This window comes from Calonectris borealis, chromosome 20, assembly GCF_964195595.1.
Source record: "Calonectris borealis chromosome 20, bCalBor7.hap1.2, whole genome shotgun sequence".
Classification (NCBI taxonomy): Eukaryota; Metazoa; Chordata; class Aves; order Procellariiformes; family Procellariidae; genus Calonectris; species Calonectris borealis.
The window spans coordinates 6,941,908-6,962,171 of NC_134331.1; the positions used below are offsets into that span (position 1 = coordinate 6,941,908).

A 20,264-nucleotide genomic window follows, 5' to 3' on the forward strand; every position below is an offset into this window, starting at 1 on the left:
TAATGTGTGTTTGGCAATGAGTCTCTGGAGACGAGTAACTATAAATTTGAAGTTTCCCAGGGGTATTTAAACATGACAAGTGGAATAAGAGAAGCTCAGTTACAGAATTTGAAACACATGCTTACATCACATAAATATCGTGCTCAAAAATACCTAAACAAAAAGATGGAATTCACATCTAAGCAGCAAAAAATGTTTTCTGTTTAAATAGAAGGAATTAGTTGTGTGAAGAAAGTTCTGAATTCTTTTTGGTTTTCTGCAAATTAATTGCATATTTTGTGCCAGCTCATCTCTTCTTAATATGAACTTATTGTCTAAAGTTCTACTAAATCTGCTAGATGTATTTTTAATTCCTTGGAATACCTACAGAAATATTAAAACGTTTTCTTTCCCTGAATCTATTGCTTTAATACTCAGTGGAATATGAGTGAATGCCAGCAGAAGTCTTAATTTCTGTACCACAACATATGACTTGAAGCTATTTAAAAAATATCTTGTTTATGTTTGTCCTAGTTAAACACCTCTGGAGATTGTGTGGTTATATTCTAGAAAACCAATATAGAGCTTTAACTGGAGCTCACAGCTCTCATCCGAGATGAGTCTAGCTCACGTGGCTTCTGCCTCTTCCTATGTTTTCCATGTGCACGTGTGAAACAATCTGGGTTGGTGCAAGCAGTAAGCTGTCCTTGATCATAAAAATCCCCTTTCATTGGACTAGCAATCAGCTAGGGAGAATAGTACTTGGGCTTTTTACGAGGACTGCAAATCTTAAGATTATGCTGCTGCTGATGTACGTGGGAAGCTCAAGTGTTGAGAGTTTAAAAACACAAGAATCGACATACTTTTTAGCTACTCTTTGCTATTCACTAGTAAAAATACTCTCATCTCTGATCTGGTTGCCTAGTCCTGGGCAAGTCACAGTCTCATTTACTAGAACTCTGAATTTAATTTTAATTCCTTTTTTAATTTTTTTTCTTCCAGTTAGCAGACTTGAGGAGAGGGAGGCAGAACTCAAGAAAGAATATAATGCACTTCATTCAAGACATACAGAGGTAGGTCACTATGCCAAGATGAATTTGGGATGTCTGTAAAAATGTAGATCTATGGAAAACTTTGTGTTGTGAGCAACTGGGAAAATTATTGGATGCTTTAGTTTATTCACTGATGCTTGGATGTTTGTATTGGTAATGTTGGTTGTAACCAGGCTTCATTTGGTGTGTAGTTTTTCTAATTCACATCTAAGTGTCTATTTTTCCATGTTAGTTTGATTACACGTTTGTCAATTTTATAGCTTTCTCAGATATTCAGAAGTTTTTAAAAAAATAAGAATTTGCTTTTTCATATTTCAAAGACAATTCTTCAAAGCACACTAACAAACTTCAAAGAAATAGAAATGAAATTGCATTCTCGGTAGTCTTTCAGCAGTTTTCTGTGTTGGTTTTACTTGTACCATTGAAGGAACAAATACCTTCAAAAATTGGCCTCCTACTGAGATACAAGATTAAAAGAAGTCCCTGCCATACTTATTAATAGCTATTGAAAGCAGTTTTTGCTGATGAAGATGGGACAAGTTTGACTTTGTTATATTAAATAAGAGCCACACTTTTTAAGTTGGTTCTAGAGCATAAAGGGACTTGCAGTGCTTTGATTTTTAGCAGCAGGTTGTCTTTCCCATGCAGGGGTGCTTACTGCCTAAATAGTATACTTACTTTAGTGAGGAAGTCACTAGGTTCTCTGAACAATTCTGATTAATCTGAAGCCCCAATATTGAGCATAGTTCTTCTGCTTTCTCTGATTGCTTTGCCTTTGTTTGAAGGGTCAGATAGCTGTTTTTAGATCATCACTAACAGTGGGGAATGCAATACTGACTGTTCCTAGTTCAAAAGACCACATGTGGGGAAAGGGAAAGCAAACACAGATGTCTGATTTGGTTACCTCTAGTACTTCCTTAGCCATCTTAAGATGAGTATGTTATACTGACAGCTGAACCACAACCAGCATATAGCTCTGGAGTATTGCATGACAAGATTTCTGCAGTTCTTAAAAATATTCATATATTTACTTAAATCCTGATGTATTTAAGATCACGTTTGTTACTAAGGAGTTGCTTTAGAATGCTGCATCTGTTGAAAACTGGAAATTTAAGTAAAATGAGAAGTGACAAAGCTTAATGCTGCCCACTTAAGTTTTACATCTGTTTGAATTGGAAGTACTTCAGAGTACTCTGTGCTTGCAAAATTTTGGTTTATTTTAGTTAGAACCTATGGGTACCATCACAATAGAAATGGCACAGGTTTTTGTTGAGTCCTGTTTTGCAGAGTTCAAGATAACTAAATGTATTGGGCACCATTAATTCAATGAAATGCTAATGAAATGTTCTGAATATCTTTTTACGTAGGTTTTGCTCCAAAATGGACAACAACCTCTTCTGGTTTGATTCCAATTTATTAAATGCTTTTACATCTTAAATTCACTTTCTTTGGTGTAGGGAGAGGTGTTTCCTTGGGCTTTGTTATTACTGAGGTGACTATGTCCTTTCTTCATAAAGAAATAACTTGTAATGCAACATGGTATATTCATACCTCTGTGCTCCTAAAATCAGGTCTCATGTTTTCTGTGCCCCTTCCTTTCAGCATGTTTACTTCCTTCTTTCTTTGTTTCCCAGTCTCAGCATTTTAATTTTTTTCCTTTTGAACGTTTCACCTCTCTCCCTTTGTTACATAGCTTCTAAAACCAAAAACCTTTACCTTAAGTTATTTCTGGTTTTGTCTATGAAGATTTTGATCTCTGTCTTCAGGTGACAAGTGTGTGTACACAATACTAGAGGTACCCAAAATTCTCAGACCACCAGCTGGCAGCTGCTGAAATACAACAGTATATTCAAGATAGGACATGGAGAGTTGATGGGGTAATGGGTTTGTGGGCTGTGAAAGCTCAGCTCTGGGCTGGGAACTAAGGACAAAGAACAGCTACCAGGAGTGTGATTGTTTATTGAAGGTTGGGAGCCTTTTTAACAACTGTGTGACTAACCTCGGGAAGTTAACTAGATACTCCTTATCTGCATTTGCAAAGACATTTTTGAGCACAATTAGAGAGACCATTGTCAATCTTGCAAAGTATGAACTTCCTGATGTACTTTACTTTAGTCACGGACTGTCTCAGGTCAGCATTTTAATGCTGGTATCTGGGGTGTGTTTAAGACTCAGGGACTGAAATCCCTGGGGAGTGGAAAGGACTGTCTGATAATAGTGCCCGTCTTCCCCCATCCCCTTTGTGATGTCCTGCTTCCCCTTCTCCCAACAAATTCTAGTGTTTTAGGTCTGTGTAGTAACTTTTTTCTTTTAACGCAAGATATTTTGGCGAATATCCAACCGACTTTAAGCATTAAGTTATCAAGTTTATTGGCTTGAATACTTCTATCACAATACTTGTTTCTGAAATCTTTCTTATTTTCATGTTTTTCTAGGAAGGAATACTTTTTTCCTTCTGAATCAGCTTCACCATTGTCTTTGCAAGTGATCCATCTTTGGTACTTACTGAAATGGCAATTGTTTTTCTTTTAATTGACCAAATAATGAACAGAGCATTAGAAAGATTTTTTCTTTTTTTTTTTTAATCTCTAAGATGTTGGCAGTGATTACTTTGACAGATGTCGCATTAAAGATGTGACTTGACTGCCTTTTCTGCAATCTTAATTTCTAGCAATTGTTTCTATTCTGCCTGTCTTTGGTATTTGCTTCCTTTTATTCCCCCTGTATTTTTTAATTCACGGCTTAGTATTTCAGACTTCTTTGTCTTCCAACTCTTGACTTCGCTGAGGTTCTGTAACCATGTCCTCTTTCAGCCCTAACCCTACCTGCTTGTGGCTACCTCTTTGCTGGAGATCACTGCCCAGCAAGCTCGCTCAGCAGCGCACGGGAATTTCGCCTAAACAGTTTCAGTCAAAATGGACCAAGACCTACTTAAAACTGATTAAGCCATGGGAAGTTACACCAGTGATGCGAACCAGAGAACTGAATCCCTCACCCGCAGTGATGAGTGCTGGGAGTGCTCCTTGGAGCTCAGCCTGCCAGAGACAGGGCTCTGCATTGCAGCTCCGGGGCACCAGCCTGCCCTAGCAACAAGGTGTCTTTGCAGCTGCAGAGACAGCAGGGCTGCTGTGACTGGTTAAAGCTCTGGGAAGAGGCTCTAGCCTTCTTCAGCCTTCTGTCAAATTAGCCTCTATCTTTCTTGCTGCTCTCTATAGAGCGGGAGATGAGCTAATGAGTGTGAGTGGAATATATCCCCTTAAGCTTCCTCCCCTGGTAAGTCTGTACTTGAGCTAAGTGGCTTGACTTTAAATGGATTAAGGTATGATAACCTGAGCAGTTGAGTTGGTAGATTGGAAGATGGAGTGTAGCTGAGCATTTGTAGCAGGTAGTGGAGAGAATAACATGTTCAGTCAGAACATCATGTATGAATGCAACCTGAACACGTTCTGACATCCATGTCATGATTCCCTGCTTAGTTAACGTTGTCTTTCCTCTGCCTGCAGCGTATTTTGATCTTGCGCTGATCTTGTTCTGTTCTAATGCTCAGAACAAATGAGCAATAAAGCTGCATGCTGGAGTTCCTGAATCTGAACTTCTGGAATTTAACTACACAAAGTCTCGTTTCCATCTTTCTCTGGCTATAGAGGACCAGATGCAGGAAATGATCGTACAGCCACAAGAACAGTATGTTGGAAGGTTGAATGGTTGACAGTGGTCTAATCAAAAAATGTTTAGACCTTTGCTCTATAGACTTAAAAGGAATTTTATTACTTGGTTATAGCTTTTATCTCAAATACTATTCTGTTAATAGAAAATTTACTTGTTATATTACCTGTATAAAAGCAGTCTTGTCTTCTGCATGTACCTGCTGGTGCTTTTTGCCTTTGCTGCAAAGAGATGATGCACTGCTGCTAGTGACTCTTTCAGAGCAAACCTCCTGAGTAGGAGGTAAAGGGTCTTGTTTTCTTTTTCTGCATAGTTAATGGGGCACAATTCATAACTATGGCACTGGCTTTTTAAAGGCTTGGCTTTAGACTGTTTTACATTTACTACTCAGTTGGGAGATTGAGGCAAAGCAGTACTATAGCATCTACTTGAGAGTTGACTAACACCTGTGGCACTTCTCTGCACAGATTTCCAAATTAAAACTTTTTTTTTTCTGTTAAGGAAGTGATTCTTTTTAGCCTTTGGGAAACATAAGGCTAAGATGGTTCAATATCTCTTTCCCTGACACACAGAATATGGGCTTAGTTTAATGAAGCATAATTGGGCCATGGAAGTTTCTCAGTGTTTTGCGCTGATACAATGTGACAGAACAGTGAGCCTGTCTCTGGCATTGGGAATGTACTTTGTCAGGTTCATTTGGATAAACAGATATCCCCAGCAAGTCCCTGTGTAGGGAAACAGGAAGAGAAGGCTAAGTGGAGATGTCTAATTACAATTGTGGCTAAGCATGGGCACCAGTCCTAGTGTTTTTGAGATTAGACTTTAGGTATCTGTTCAAGCAAATAGTTTTTCTAAAGCCTTATGCTAAGCATTAACAGCTTGATGTATAAAGCCTGGATTTAACATCTTTGCACACTATTGTATGTGCCAGCAACATCATCTAATATGTGGATAAAGATGCATCAAGCTCACCAGTGGGAATGATGCTTTTACTTAAGTGACAAGCTCACCACGAATCCTTAAAGGTAAAAGGTAGTTACATGGAAGTATGTTTAGGACTTTCGTACTGAATCAAGGAGATTCTAGAAATGTCTATTACCTTAATAAATCTAGATTATGTGGGACAAAGAAAGATCTATATATACACAGTTCATCGCACATTCCCAAAGGGAGGAGCCGCTTGTGCCGAAGCTGATTGGATCTGCAGGATGAACAGCGAGGGCTGTAGCACAGAGCCTGGTCTGACAGTGAAAGAATTACTAAAACTGTCCTGGGGGAGTTAAAGCATTGACACAGAAAGGAAGGAGGAGTGAAAGAGAAAGGAAGGTATAAAGGAGATGCTCTCAACCTGGTTAAGGAAAAGGTGCAGGTAACAGTAACCACAACATGGTATATATACATTTGTTTGTGGTAAAGAAAGTATCAGGCTTGTGTACATTGGGACTGGTCATATTTGTAAGGGTAGGAATAGAAACTAGTGACAGGATGTTCATTGTGTTTCACTGAATGCTGAAGCTCAAGTAGAAAAACCTGTAACGCTTTCTACAGTTGCAGAACTTGTCAAGTGCTGTATGAGGAAACCAATCTGAGTATTTTTTGAGATGAAAAGATATTGCATTGCTGTCACTTGCATTCGAAGGGAATGACTTTCATATTCATGCTTTAATGTCTTCAAGAGCCCATTATAGTCAGTTTTTACATGTTGTGCACTAAAATGAGCTAACACGTGAATTATGAAATGCTGTTAACTACATAAGGTAATTCTTCCAAGTTCTGAGTTTATCTTTAATGCCCTCAACTAATGGTAATTGAGCAATGTAGTTAATTACAACAATGATGAAGAGTGGTCAGTATTTTTGATGTCTTCCTTGGAACAATTGGTCATAATCAAAATACTTGTGGACTTCAGGGGCAGCAAGGTGAGCTGTCGGTAGTAAAAGGTTATGGATGATTAAATATTGACGCCAACTCTTACTGAAGAGAAGGGTAGTAGATATAGTCTTTTATTTGTCATCTGTCCTTTAGTGTAACTTGAGTAAGAATTGTGCTGAGTAGAGAGCAATTATTCCATTTATATCTATTTTTAATTGTCAATAATATTATTTTTTTCTTTGAATAGCTGAGTAATTTCAAAACATAGCAAAATTTTTGATCAAATTTTGAGCACTTGGGATTTCTGGTGTGTTAATTCATTAGACTTTTTTTTTGGATCGGGATGACATTTCAAGGATATGCTAAGACTTGGAGTAATTTGGATTGAAAAGAGCCTCTGAAGGTGATCTAGTTCAAATCCCAGTGGTTTTGGAGGGAGTCTTCAAAATTTTGTTGTAGACGAGCAGTTAATGACCTAAGTTCCCAATAAGTTACAGTATTTAATTTTTTATTTCAACCTTTTTATTAACTGATTTCTAGATGTTGAGAATCCAGGTGCTATGTCTCATGACTCTACAGCACCAGCTGTGTAGCCTCTGCCCCCTGTCCCATGGGTAGGGAGGGAGGGTGAGGAACTTCGCTGCTTGTGGACAATATTCCAGTATTGTCAGCTTTTATCCTTGGGACCCTGGATCGAGGCAGTGCGTGGGCTTTACATGGCGGTACCACTGTTTTTCAGATTTTTGGGACACCACTGGCATGTATAGCCTGGATCTGTAGACAAATTGCCATGCTGCACTGCACATGCATATGATGCACACGTTTGGTTTTTTATCTTATTTTTGTGTTCCTATAGCTTATGCGCTTTATGCTGAAGTATGTGACCTTCAGATTTGCTTATTTTACCATCAGCAGTATTTTTATCTGCAGCACAGTATTAAACTACATAGTCCTTTTGATTGACCTGCCCTCTAGCCTCTGTATGTGGGTAATAAATACGATGAGACACTTCAGTAAACAAAAGAATAGACTGAGAGGAGGGAAGAAAGTGGGTTAAACCATGTATTTTGCAAAATATGAAAGTTGTGCAGGTTTTCCTGACCCTACTCTTTTTTTCCCATGTGTTAGTTGTTCCCTGGAAAGGTACTAGTTACTCAGCTTCTGTTCGCTAGCTAAAAAGCACCACAGATGTTCTGTTTAAAATTTTACTTAGAGAAACCAATTGGTGTGCTGCAAATGGAATTGTTTGCAGGTAGGTCAGCTTTTGTTCAGTCATATCTCCCCCCCATGATGAGGGAATATGTGAACAGGATACAGAATGGTCTAATGTGCATTTCAAAGTTATTCATTGATTTTTTCCTGGAATTTTTAAATTAATTTGGATTATAATAAACTTGTGTAAAACTATGCACAGGAACCATCGGAAGACCTGATTTTGGTTGCTTAGTGGAAACAGAAAAAACAAGAAATGTGGATAGTTGCAGGTGGAGCTTTCAATTCTGATTGTGTCTGTGTATGAGCTAGCATTAAAAAAATTCAGAAAGCAAATGAGATGGTCCTAGTAAAACACTGCATTTATATCATTTTGTTGGAGGATAAATTTTGTAAGCTTTTGACAGCAGTTAAAGTATATTATATAATGTTTCTCTAAAAAAGCACGATTTTTTTTTTCTGGTCTGAATTATATTGATTAGTTCAGGTGAATTTTGGGAAAACCAGGATCTGTATGTAAACAGTATTTACCATGTAAGTTACTGATTTATATATATTCATACATAGCTAATGCTGGCAAGCAGTGTTTGTGGAGAAGCTGGTATCACGTGAAGTTAGTAGCATCCGAAGGTCAAGCTTACTGGCCTTGGACAGATCAGCCCTGACTTGAGAGTAACACCTAGATGTAGGTTTCCAGGTCCTGCTGAATTCAGTCCTAATGTATGCAAATGTCCCCAAAATAAAAGGTTATGTAATATTGGTTGTACAAATGCCTGTTAATAACACAATTCTAAAAGTGTGTGTATACCCTTTCTACAATAGCAGAAGAAATTACAGTTTTAGAACATAGGTATTTTTTTCTAGAGGAAGCCTTTGAGATGTGACCTGAATATGTCTCAGGAGAAAAGGACACTAAATTCTTCTGCAGTACACCTATGATTTCTTTCTTTTTTTTTTTTTCTGTTCCGAGTGCCCTATTCATCTTTGAATGTAAGTGCAGAAATGCTAAAAATACCAAATGTCATGTAGGCTTCTCTTCAGGCTTTCCCAGTTTTCATTTCAAAGACATGTGTCCAAATTAAGGTTTTAGAGTAATGCAGCGATACCTGTTCCTTCTCCCTATGCACGTCCTGGATCAGTTACATCTGAGTAGGATCATCCTTTGGCTGATTGGAATCGGGGTTCATTAAATAAGTCATGACTGCGGGAGTCAGCATGTTGGTCTGTGGCTGTCTCTCTTAAAAGAAAGAGAGCAAGGAAGCAAAGCTCTTCATGAGTACTAAAAATTCACAGGCAGTCAGTCCTTTTTGAGATGTCAGTCTAGATAATTTAAAACCAAAGCTTTCTGTGTTTTCTATAAGTGAACTTAAATTTATTTGGATGTTGAAAGAAAAAAGATGAAAGATGCTGACTTTGTATTTCTGTCTATGGAAACAATCTGATTTTTAGTTTGTAGATTTATTATGTGTAATATTTGAGGTGCATATTGACTGACCTTTGCAGTCCTTTGCAGTTAAGCTATAGTGAAATGTATTGCGTGTCACGTAGTGAATTTTAATACTTGTTGGACATAGAGGTCTTAAACAGCCTCTGAAATGGATGTGAACATGGCACTTCTGTTCAAAACTCTTTTTTTGAAATATCGTATGCACTTTGTGTGCCCTTAGGATGTTTCCTGTGCATGAATGCACAAGTAAGTTCTCCAATTTTTTTATGTATTATGGGCTTCTCTTCTGGTTTGTGGTTTTACACACTGTATAATTTTGCTTCTTTCTTTATCTATTTCTTTAATGTTTCTGAATACGTTTACTATTTTTAGCATTACAGGGGAAGATTATATTATATTGGCCGAGAATAATGTAGTTGTAGTAAAAGTAAATGGTATTAAATATTTCTTGCTGTTCTTTGTCATTTTAAACAGATGATTCACAATTATATGGAGCACTTGGAAAGAACCAAACTTCATCAGCTAACGGGGGGTGATCAGCTAGAATCCACAACACACAGTAGAATTAGGTAAGCTCTTTATTACGCTCTCACCCTGAAATGAAAGAAAAAAAATCCATTCATTTGTGTTTGCAAGACTTTGTTCTTTAATCCCACAACAACGGTTTGGCTGAATCTGAAAGATTTGTTGTACGATTGGAATGCGGTAAGAGAATAGTGTAGAAATCAGTAGAAAGAGGCTTTTGCTGTTGTACTGCTAAACATTGAGATATACTTTGTACATTAGCCTTAAACAATTTCAGCTTTTTTGAGCGTTTGCATTTGGGTAGGCAGGGAAAATGTCAGCAGCTGTCCCAAAATAATTGATGTCTTGCCATGGCTTTGTGTACGGGTTGCTGAAGGTGTGTATGGAGGTACCCATTTGTTCTAAGGGCTTGGTGTGAATATATTATGCAGATTTTGAAGCTTTCTAGCCTATGAACCCTGCGTGGAAGGAGGGGGGAATAACTCCAGGGCTGGCTGTGTCTCTGCGTTGCTGCATAGATGCTGCGAGGAGCCCGGCGGCTCCCGGCGCGAGGGGGAGGAGAGCGGTGATGTCATTGCTCTGGAGCTGCTGCAGAAGAGTGGAAAGCTGCTGCTGATGGCATTGTTTTTGTGGCAGCGGCTGAATGACAGACTTTGCCTACAAAGATACACCCTCGGCCCCTGTGTAGCCTTCTTGGTTCCGGCGTTTCACCATGCCAGCACAGCGCCATGAATCCTGGATGCATGCTGCTATTTGTGTTTGGCTTCGTTGGCGGGGCGGTGGTCATTAATTCGGCTATCTTGGTATCTCTCTCTGTTTTGCTGCTTGTGCACTTTTCTATTTCTACTGGTGTGCCAGCTCTGACGCAGAACCTACCAAGGATACTCAGGTACTCTGACCTACTGAACCTTAGCTTCATGTGCTCTTTCTTTTTCTCTGCTTTCCGTTTTCCTTTCAAACAGAAAGAGCAAGGATAAATTAGAGATGTAAAGTATGTATAAATTTCAAATTCTTTTGTAAACATAGTATTTATGGACTGGGATATGGCAATATTTTTTTTATATGCTCATATTTCATTGCCTTATATTCAGCAAGTACAAGGTCAGTTTATGGTTTGTTTTATTTTTTCAAGACAGCTATTACATTGGCTTATTGTAACCTGCAAAAAAAGCTGTGATGATAATGTCACGGATAAAGCTCACGTTCAGTGTATTGTCAGGTACTTGGCTGATCTTGTGTAGCCATAAATGTATGGAGTTTGAGGCCTTGTACTATTAAATTTCACTTTTTTTAATCAAAAGAATTACGTAAGATCAGTTAATTGATGATCTGCTCAAAAACACAGAAATTAATTGATCACATTATGTAAAAAAAAAATCTGATTATTGCTTGGTGGGAAAAAAAATCTTTCATTATTTAAGCATTAGAGCTTTTAAAGCCTATTCACTATTGTTCAGCCAAATGTTATCCTCTCCTCTTTTTCTATACTTGTATGGCGAGCTGCCAACTCTGTCTGTCCCCCCTCAAGTTATGTTCTGTTTGTCCTAGTTGCCTGGAGCAGTAGCAGAGATACATTAAGATATTGTGACCAAAAGTAATCTTGACACATTTTAGTACTATAATTACAAATGGGAAAACAGCTGGAAAAGTTTTAAAATGTAGCTTTCTGACCTGAAAACTTGACATACTTTAACTGTGGTTGTAAATTTAATAGTAAACTTTATTTTAAAAGGGAAAAATGCTGGAAAATAGTGTTCTCTGAAAGAGCTATGTGACTCTTTCTCCTTAATACATGGTGCATGTAGACTTTCTATGGTAGTATGCTTTTAACTTGGGTCGCTGAGAACAGAAGGGTTGTTCCAAAGGTTTAAAGCCAATCAATAGATAAAAGAAATACCAATTATTAATAACTGATAATAAATGTCTGTGAATATTTAAATACAAAGAAATAAAATCTCTCTATAGGCTGATCTAGTTAGTAGGGCTGTTCTTGTTTAAAGGGGGGGAAAAAAACAAACTCAAAACAAATAACCCCCAACTCTAAAAAAAACTAAGCAAAATATTGAACTTCATGTTCAGTAACTTCTGTTAGGTTGTGTGGTGGTTTTTTTTTTTTTTTTAATATTTAAGCAGTCAGATGGTTTAAGAAATAGTTCTTTTGTAATGTGCTTTTGCTGCCCTGGAGAATAATGGATTTGAGGGGTTTTGGGAAGCTATGCTGTTTCCTGCTCCTAGTAATTTGTTTTAGGAATTACAGGAATTGGAACTCAGTTCCGTAGTCATTTATTCATTTAAAAAAGATGAAAATATAGGATGAAGGAATCTAATCGTAGAAGAATCGTTTCTATTTTTTTAACACTAGTCGGATTTTAGAGCAGAGCATCTGGTTGCTTATCCTAAAGGTTCCTGTAAATGCTTCAATACATCACTTCAGAATATTAGTTTAGGCTTTTAAAACACGTGCCTGTCTTCTGCTCACTGTCGTGTTTTCAGGTATTTGTTGGACACTGAGGGAGTAGGAGGGGTTCTTTGCTTTCCGGTCAACAACCAGTGAAATAAGTGAAATTGCTTCAGTCTAATCAGATAATTTCTTTTAATGCAGACACACACATAATAACCTTCATTTCCAAAATAAGCCCCCTTTTCAAACTTCATTTACTGTCTGGTCTTGCAATGCACCTGAACTGTGATTTAGCACATCAAAATATGTTCATTATAAAATTTATTTAAAACTATTCCGCAAAAAAAGCAAATGTCAGTTGTGAACTTTTTTGGTACCCATTTTGTTTAAATTCTCTCTTCTGAAGACTGCAGAGAAGATAAGCTTTGTGGCATATCCTGCAAGTAAGCAAATCTGTCTGCTCCGAACCATTGCTCCGGGAGGCGTTTTCCAGAGCGAAGGGCCCTTCACAATGCATGCTTTATCACCGGCTTTCTTTACCACTGAAGGGCTGCTTTTTTTCCTTTTTTTGTTGCTGGACTTCTTAACCAATGAAATGGTTTCAGTCTGTCTTTTGATATAATCTAAGCTTATGTGTTGTCTTTTGTTCCCCACACACATTAGAGTTGTGGGAAAACTAAAGAAAAGCAGAACCTGTTACAATAGAGGGAATCATTGGAATCAAATTCGGTTTAGTTCTGTGGCTATTTTTCAGCACAGTTAGCTTGCAGATGCTGGAGCAATATCTGATGCTTTTTATTTTGTAATCCTGACTGATTTTGCTTTACTTGCTTTGCTGCCTACTTTGCTCTGCTAAACTACTTTCAAATTAACAACGTAACTTGGAATAATGTTTATGAAAGGCCAAGATACATGCAACATGAGAATTAGTTGCAAAGATTTTTGTGGCAGGGAGCATCTTTGTACACCTGTACTGGAAAGGTTCATGCCAATTAAAATTGTTTGCTATTTGAACGTTGGTTTTTGGCAATGTAAAATTTACCAAAAGGAGTTTACTGCTTAGTTGCTAAATACAATCCCTTCTTGACTACCTTTTCTTCTAAGTAAACAAAACAAAACAAAAAAAAATTTTAAACGTGCTTAGCTTTTTCTTTTGCTTTTCAACATTCCCTTTCATATTTTTGCATATAACTTATATGCAGATACTAATTCTGAACAGAATATTCTGCTTAGGTTCTGTTTAATTTGTGAAAAGCCTTGCAAAAGAAAGTATATGTGGTTGTGACTTGACTTTTTATAATGCTAAAATGTGAGATCTCTCAAATCTTAATATTGTGTCTGGACTGTCTCTGCAGGGATACTTACAGGCAATGCTTTCTCAAGAAGCATAATTTTCGGCCGTTACTTGTGCACGCTCTTATCTTCTGTCTTTAGTGTACTTAAAGCTGTGCTAGTTGATTACAGTCCTTTTTTCTGCATTTCATTGTTCTGACTGAACAAATACTTTGCTTTATCTCAATTCTATGCCTGGCTGATATTTTTCCTTTTCAGGGCTGGCTGTAGCGTCCTGTGAATTTCGTTCTACACAATGTTTTTGTCTCTTGCTAGTAGGAAGAATTAATCTTTTTGTTCACTGATCACACTACTGACAGCAAGGTTGACTTGGGGATTATTTTTTTTTTTTATGTGAAGCTTTGGAATTTCCAAACTTTGTTTGCCATAGAGAACTGATAAAGACAACAGAGATGGTGAAGAGTTGGGATGAAGTCATTTGCCTTACTGGCACAAGCTTTTGTGCAGCTTTAGGGTGAAGTAGAGTGTTGAACTGATCTTGGTTAAAACCACGCAATTTTTGGCTGGGCTGGTTCTAACATCTGTGATTCCTTGACCCAGTTCTTTTCAGTTGTACAAATCCATGTAATTCCTGTGATCTTCAGAAGAAAAATACTGTAAATTTTGAGAAGAGTTGGACTCTAAGCTGATTGTTTACAACTTTTCCAAATGCTTCAGTTAATGACTTAGCTGTTGGCTATCGTAGGAGTTATATGGTACTGTATCTTGCAAAAAAAAAAAGTGCAAGATGGTATTTTTAAGAGTGGTGCTGAAAAATTGTAATTTAATCTGAAATAAGGAAACATTTTCATCTTATATTCCTGTTTGTGTTCCACTTCTGTAAAACTTATTGATTGCACCAAAGCTAATCTATAGTAAACAACTGCTGCCTAAAGCCATGAAATAGACTATTTGCAATTAAATAATATGAAATGAGGAATTATGTGCTGTAATACAAACGGTGTATGCTACATTGTATATTTAATAGAGCATAGTGTATGAATGTTTGAACCTATAATTTTACCACTTCCCTGCTGATTTCAGAGGCGTACAGGAAAATAAATTGTGTGACATCTGAAATGGCTGATGAAACCTGTCTCTCTTTCAAACAGAAAGGAGCGTCCAATATCACTGGGCATCTTCCCATTACCTCCAGGAGATGCACTACTTACGCCTGAAACTCAGAGAGAAGCGGGGGAAACACCTGGGTCAGAGCACTGGAAATTCCACGAGCTAAGCCAGCCACGGTCCCACACAAGCCTAAAGGTGAGCACTCAGCTCGGCTGCCTTGTGTGTTAGGAGAAACTCCCATAAACAGATTCTAGATCCTTAGTGGGGAGAAAAAGGAAATTGAAGGGGAGGAGTGAAAATCCTAAATCATCTTTGTGTAAGCCAAGTATGTTGCTTACTCAAATGAGCTTTGAGGGAACTTATTTGCTGGAAGAAGTGGAATTTGGGTTGCATTTTCCAAATGAGTGGTAATACAGGCTAGTTCTCTTACATGAGTGGGTTTTTTCTTTCTGACTAAGGACCCTTTCCAGAGGTCAGTCACTTGTTCTTTACGCATTAGATCTGTAACTAGTTAAACAGGTCTGCTGGTTTAATGTCCTTTTAGAAGGAAAGCTTTGATTACTACACAGGCAGTACTCCTAACGCCTACTGCCTACTACCAGGCGTATAGCGTAGGTATACCGCAGAGTTGAGAATGACCTAACTTTCCTAAATTAGCCTGTGATTATGATTTCCCTTACATGTAGCTTGGCTATAATTCCTGCAATTGTTCTGTGTTCCAACAGTGAGAGGGTGGTATAGAACAAGCTGCAGAAATGGGAGTGGGTTGGAGGGTGATGAATCTGGCAGTCAGGACGAGGCGCACTAACAGTACAGCAGGAGGAGGGATGTGCAGGGTGAAGAACTCTGGAATGTGTAAAGCCTCCCTATAGCTTTATGTTGATGGGGTTTTTTTGGAAAACTATGGATGTACTGTTATTTCTGAAAAGGCATACAGCTGAAGGGAATTTCCTCCTAAGTGAACTTAATACCTAGCAGGCCACTATTAAACTGATAAGAATTAAAAGACTGTCCAGACATAATTGGAACCCAGACTTTTTTTGCCTAAAGATCATATGGAGGTAATGGGAAGTGTAAGTAATGGTTAATTATAAACATATCAAAGTGACAACAGGGATTTGGATCTAAAATTTGTCACTTAACAAACTCTCGGCTAGGACCATTTTTGGGTCTTAAATTTGTCCTATTCCCTTTGTCCTATGCCAATTAACATCAATAAATTGACAGGCTTTAAGAGAGCTGACTGAAATACAACTTAGTTATGACTAAGAGTAAGTGTAGATGAGGTATAAAAGGAAGTCTCTGATCCCATCCTGTCCCGTCAGAAAACTATATTGGTTACTATATAGTCAAAATAGGCTTCTTCATATAGTTCTTTTAAAAATAAAGAATTTAGTGCTGCTAAAAGAACTTACAGAACAGCACCGACTGTAATTTTTCAAACCTGCTTAGTCAGAATAATTTCCTTAGATCCAAAGCAGCATCTTTGCTTTTTAGCTGTGAATGTAAAGTACTTCTGAAGTAAACGTTTTGAATAACATGATACATTGAAGCCATAACCAGAATTTGAAACTTTTTTCTCTGATACTTTTATTTCCTCTAAACACTTCTAACATCAAGTACAGGGCACAAAAAGATTCTTCTGCTTTCAGGCATCTGTTTCCCATTCATGCATGAGCATTTCATTAATGGTCAGTGTTTCCTCTAAAAGTATCACGAAGACTAGGTGCCAGGGAGAAACCCAGACTAAAAAGACTGGGTATCCTGTAGCTTGTACAGTAGTGACATTGCTGGATATCATTGTAAGTCAACATACAATTATGTGCCATTCATTCTCTTCTGCTTATTTCTGCAAAGCATTGCAGATGAGCTACTACTTCAGATTTAATTATCTAATTTTTAAACTATTTTTTCTTTTTTCAGGAAAAGTCTTTTGGCAACATTGCCAAAAAAGTCAAATTTGCGAAGTCAACACTGCTCTGACGTTCAAATGCTTAGGCTTTAAGATATTTTGATTAATTCATTGTCACTTAATGGAATTGCATTTCATTTTCATTAGTTCTAGAATAAACATTCATGATAGTTTAATCAGTATAGTTTCCAAAAGATAGCTAAAAAAATAAAGTAGATAATAAAGAAATATAAAATAGATGGGATTATTTGAAATTCCTTTAAGGAAAGGACCATTCTCTTCACTGTTTTCTCTTGCGCTATCAAGCTGTTTTTCTTGAGCTTTGTGTGTGAAAGTCAGTGATCAGTCTGTGCTGCATCAGTTAGTGGATGCTTTTGGAATACAAAGATGTAGAAATGTTTGAACAGAGCCAGCAGCTCTGTTGAGGTTTTATTCCCTGTTTGTGTGAACTCCGGATCCCCTTGGTAAGGGGTACCATTTCCTCCCTTCTGTATCTGCTTGCTGAAGTATGAATCATTATCCAGCGGCTGAACTTTCACCGGTTCAAAAAGCAATTGGCAAAATTGTGTAGCTTTTCTTTTCTTTTCTTTTTTTTAAATGGACACAATGTATCTCATATAACACTTTCATATCTTGGTTTTGTCACCTTGTATAACTATGGGTAAATGTACATGTTTTATTCCTTTAGAGGCGACTGTTAGTTGACTATATTTCTGAATAATTTTGTCAGAATATCAAATATGAATAATTGGTTATTTTGAAATGTACTAAAAAAGGATGAAAACTGGAAGTAATTGGTAGGCAGGTCTTGAAAGTGCTGAGTTTTTGTTTCTAGGGCTTGCAAATTCTATGTGGGGTTGTCACTATAGGATGCAAGCTTTACATTTATGCTGATATACATACATGTGTGTTTTCCTCCCTGCTCCCACAAATTAAAATCTTATCTTTCCAGGAAGTTCCAAAAGTGAAAATTTAGAAATTACAATTCTTAGTAATCTTGCACTAAGTTCAAAGGAGAGAATGTGTGTCTACATGCAGGTCTCTTGTTTTTTTTAAATAACCTTGAAATTCAGTTTCACTTTCTTCTCAAAGTACGATGAATTCATGCTTCACAAAATCTAAACTTGCTTCATTCTTGACAAGTTTACGTTTCCTAAGCTAACAGATACGTTCTCTTTAAATGTCACAGACTTGTCTAGGAGCCTTGCTGTCACCTCTGATTCCCAAACAAAACCCTAAAAGAACTTTTTATCAAAACTGCCATCCTGCCTTCATTTTGCACATACCAGCCTCAGTGTTTCATCTTGAATTTTTCCCAAGGAGATTCCTCTAATGCTGTAAGCTAGAAAATATTGGCCTAAACAGACACGATTTGTTTTCATATCTGCAGTGAGATCTTGTTCACTCTTATGTGCTCTTTAAGTCATAGTTAAGACGTCTGGATGCTGGTATGGCTCTGGTCATGAATGAGGGGTAAAATGTGAATGAAAGGAGACAAAGTCCAGAAAAGGGCTGTTCGTATTATCAGGTAGTAGCCTGTAATTATATCAAACACAGTCTAGCCTGCCCTCGAACACAGTGCCTGATCTGAGTAACGATTATAATCTTGAGTCCAGCAGCTGGATTAATAGCCATACTTGTGGTTCTTCATACAGTGTCACTGTAATGTAAACTGCTGCCAGGAATCAGCCTCTAAGAAGGAGCTATTTACACATGTTCCATAGTTGATCCGAGATCTAACTGGACAAATAGTCACTGCAGTTCAATGTCTTATTCCCAATGTCATCCAGGGCTTACAGATCAGACTGGAAAGCGCGTAAAAACAGTTTGAGTGAAGTGCTTGCAAATACTATACTTTTGTATCAGTTAAATCCATGTTCTGCATCAGTGCTTCAAAGTCTACTTTTTAAGGAAATGTTTTAAGATATCATGCACATTTTGAGCAATTAAAAATTTTACAACAGCTCAGGAAGATTCAGCAGTTCATTGTGCAGCTAGGAGGATTATTAATATGGGAATGCTGCCTGTTGTCTGGAAGACTTAACAGAAAAGCACCCAAAAGTTGTGGCTATAATCATCAAGATCAAGCATTAGTATTAAAAATAAGGGCATGTTTTTTGTAGCTGTAACCTCCTTAACAGAAGTGAAACAGCCATAGTCTAAAGATGAATTTGGTGGTACTGGTTTAAAGTATTCTTTCCATTCTTGTTTCTTTGCATATGCATATTCTTCAGTAAAATACAGTAATTTTGGTGTGTGTTCTTTAGTTTGTATGCCTAACTCTTCTAATAATACTTTAATTTGTGTTCATTTTTTTAATGGTAATGTTCAATTTTAGGATGAGCTCTCTGATGTTAGCCAAGCAGGCTCAAAATCTACTACTCCAGCATCCACAGCTGCTTCAGATGTACCAGTACTGCCTGCTGAAACTCCTCAAAAGGAAGATGTTGAAGGGCTTGCAAAGGACACAGATATGCCGAATGAGAAACTGGACATAAGCAAGAATATTGAAGTACAGGTAGCTCAAGAGACAAGAAATGTATCCACTGGTGAGCTGCTTTAACTTTCTAGTTTATGGTTACTATGGACCTCATATTTAATCCGTTATGAAGTATCTTAATTGTTGTGCCACAAATGAGAAATGTTTTTTACTCAATATTTTTAGGAGTTCACAATATTGGTAAGAGATACAAATCTGTTACTTATTGGTGGCTTTAGTTCTTATTTTTCCAGAATGCGAATTGTTTATGACATTTCCCTTGTAAACAGCGCAAGTGGCACTGATCTAGACACAAAAAGTCATGAGATGATAGACATCTGCTTGGTTTTGATTGCAGAAATAGTGGGAAATAATTACAGTTGGATGACTTAAGTTAAATTCAGGAGAGACTTTAGAAATTCCAGTGTCTGCGCTAGAGTAGCAAAATCCGTAGGTCTTCTCATTTAATTACCTTGATAAGTCTTTGAACAGAAGTCTACTAATTTGGTGATCAATTAATAACAACTACATGTAGATAATGTCATATGTCACAGTGATTTTTGTTTTATGGAGGCATACCACTTGTTTTTCCCTAGGTGGAAATGAAAATGAAGAAAAATCTGAAGTTCAGGCAATCATTGAGTCAACTCCAGAGTTGGATATGGATAAAGATCTCAGCGGATATAAGGGTTCCAGGTAAGTTGTGTGTTGATTTGAATTTTAGAAGGTACCAGACTTCGTTTTTGAACTTGTGACTTGTTTAGCAATTGTACTGGGCTGAGATCATGCATTATATAATGAATCTCCTACTTCTGTGACCTTACTTCCCCAAATTCCTCAGGAGTTTTTAAGTGCAACTGCAGTTCTTCATTCTGTTGCTGCACCTGATGAATGTTCAGGGTACTTCATATTACAGCAGACTTAAGAATGATTAAATATTCTTTCTGTATTTCAAGTAAAGGGTCTATACCAAGAGGCCTTTTCTCCCTAGATCAAGGCTTCAAGGTACTAGCGGTTTCCAAGCAGGGCCCTTGGAAAAAAGGGGATTTTTAAAATCTGGATTTATGACTGATTTTGCAAATGTTACAGCATTTATTTATCAGATTCTGATGGCGGAATCCCAGTGTTGGCAGAATGCTTTTGCCTGAGTCTGCTTCTTTGCAGGCTTTTCTTTGTGAAGGATAACATTTCTTTCAAAAGCTCTAAAGCCCCATAAAAAATAAACAAGTGTTGTTTTAGTAGCAGGGGGAGTGCTTGATCTTCTAGGCAAGCCCTGAACAATTTAGGGTCTAGCCACAAGTCCTTCAAATGCGTTA

The 20,264-nt window shown here is 37.5% G+C and overlaps 1 protein-coding gene across 6 annotated transcripts in view; it reads left to right on the forward strand.

Moving 5' to 3' along the window:
• The window catches only part of SPAG9 (sperm associated antigen 9), a 65,601-nt gene that overhangs the window by 18,744 nt on the left and 26,593 nt on the right, over window positions 1–20,264 (forward strand). For 4 of the 6 annotated variants that reach the window (XM_075169636.1, XM_075169633.1, XM_075169634.1 and 1 more), the window contains 5 exons: window positions 982–1,052; window positions 9,703–9,797; window positions 14,599–14,752; window positions 18,808–19,018; window positions 19,545–19,644. In XM_075169636.1, coding sequence (XP_075025737.1) covers window positions 982–1,052; window positions 9,703–9,797; window positions 14,599–14,752; window positions 18,808–19,018; window positions 19,545–19,644 — 631 coding nt within the window. Of the gene's footprint in view, window positions 1–981; window positions 1,053–9,702; window positions 9,798–10,466; window positions 10,643–14,598; window positions 14,753–18,807; window positions 19,019–19,544; window positions 19,645–20,264 lie in introns of those variants that run through there. The other 2 variants (XM_075169637.1, XM_075169638.1) reach the window with 1 other exon arrangement.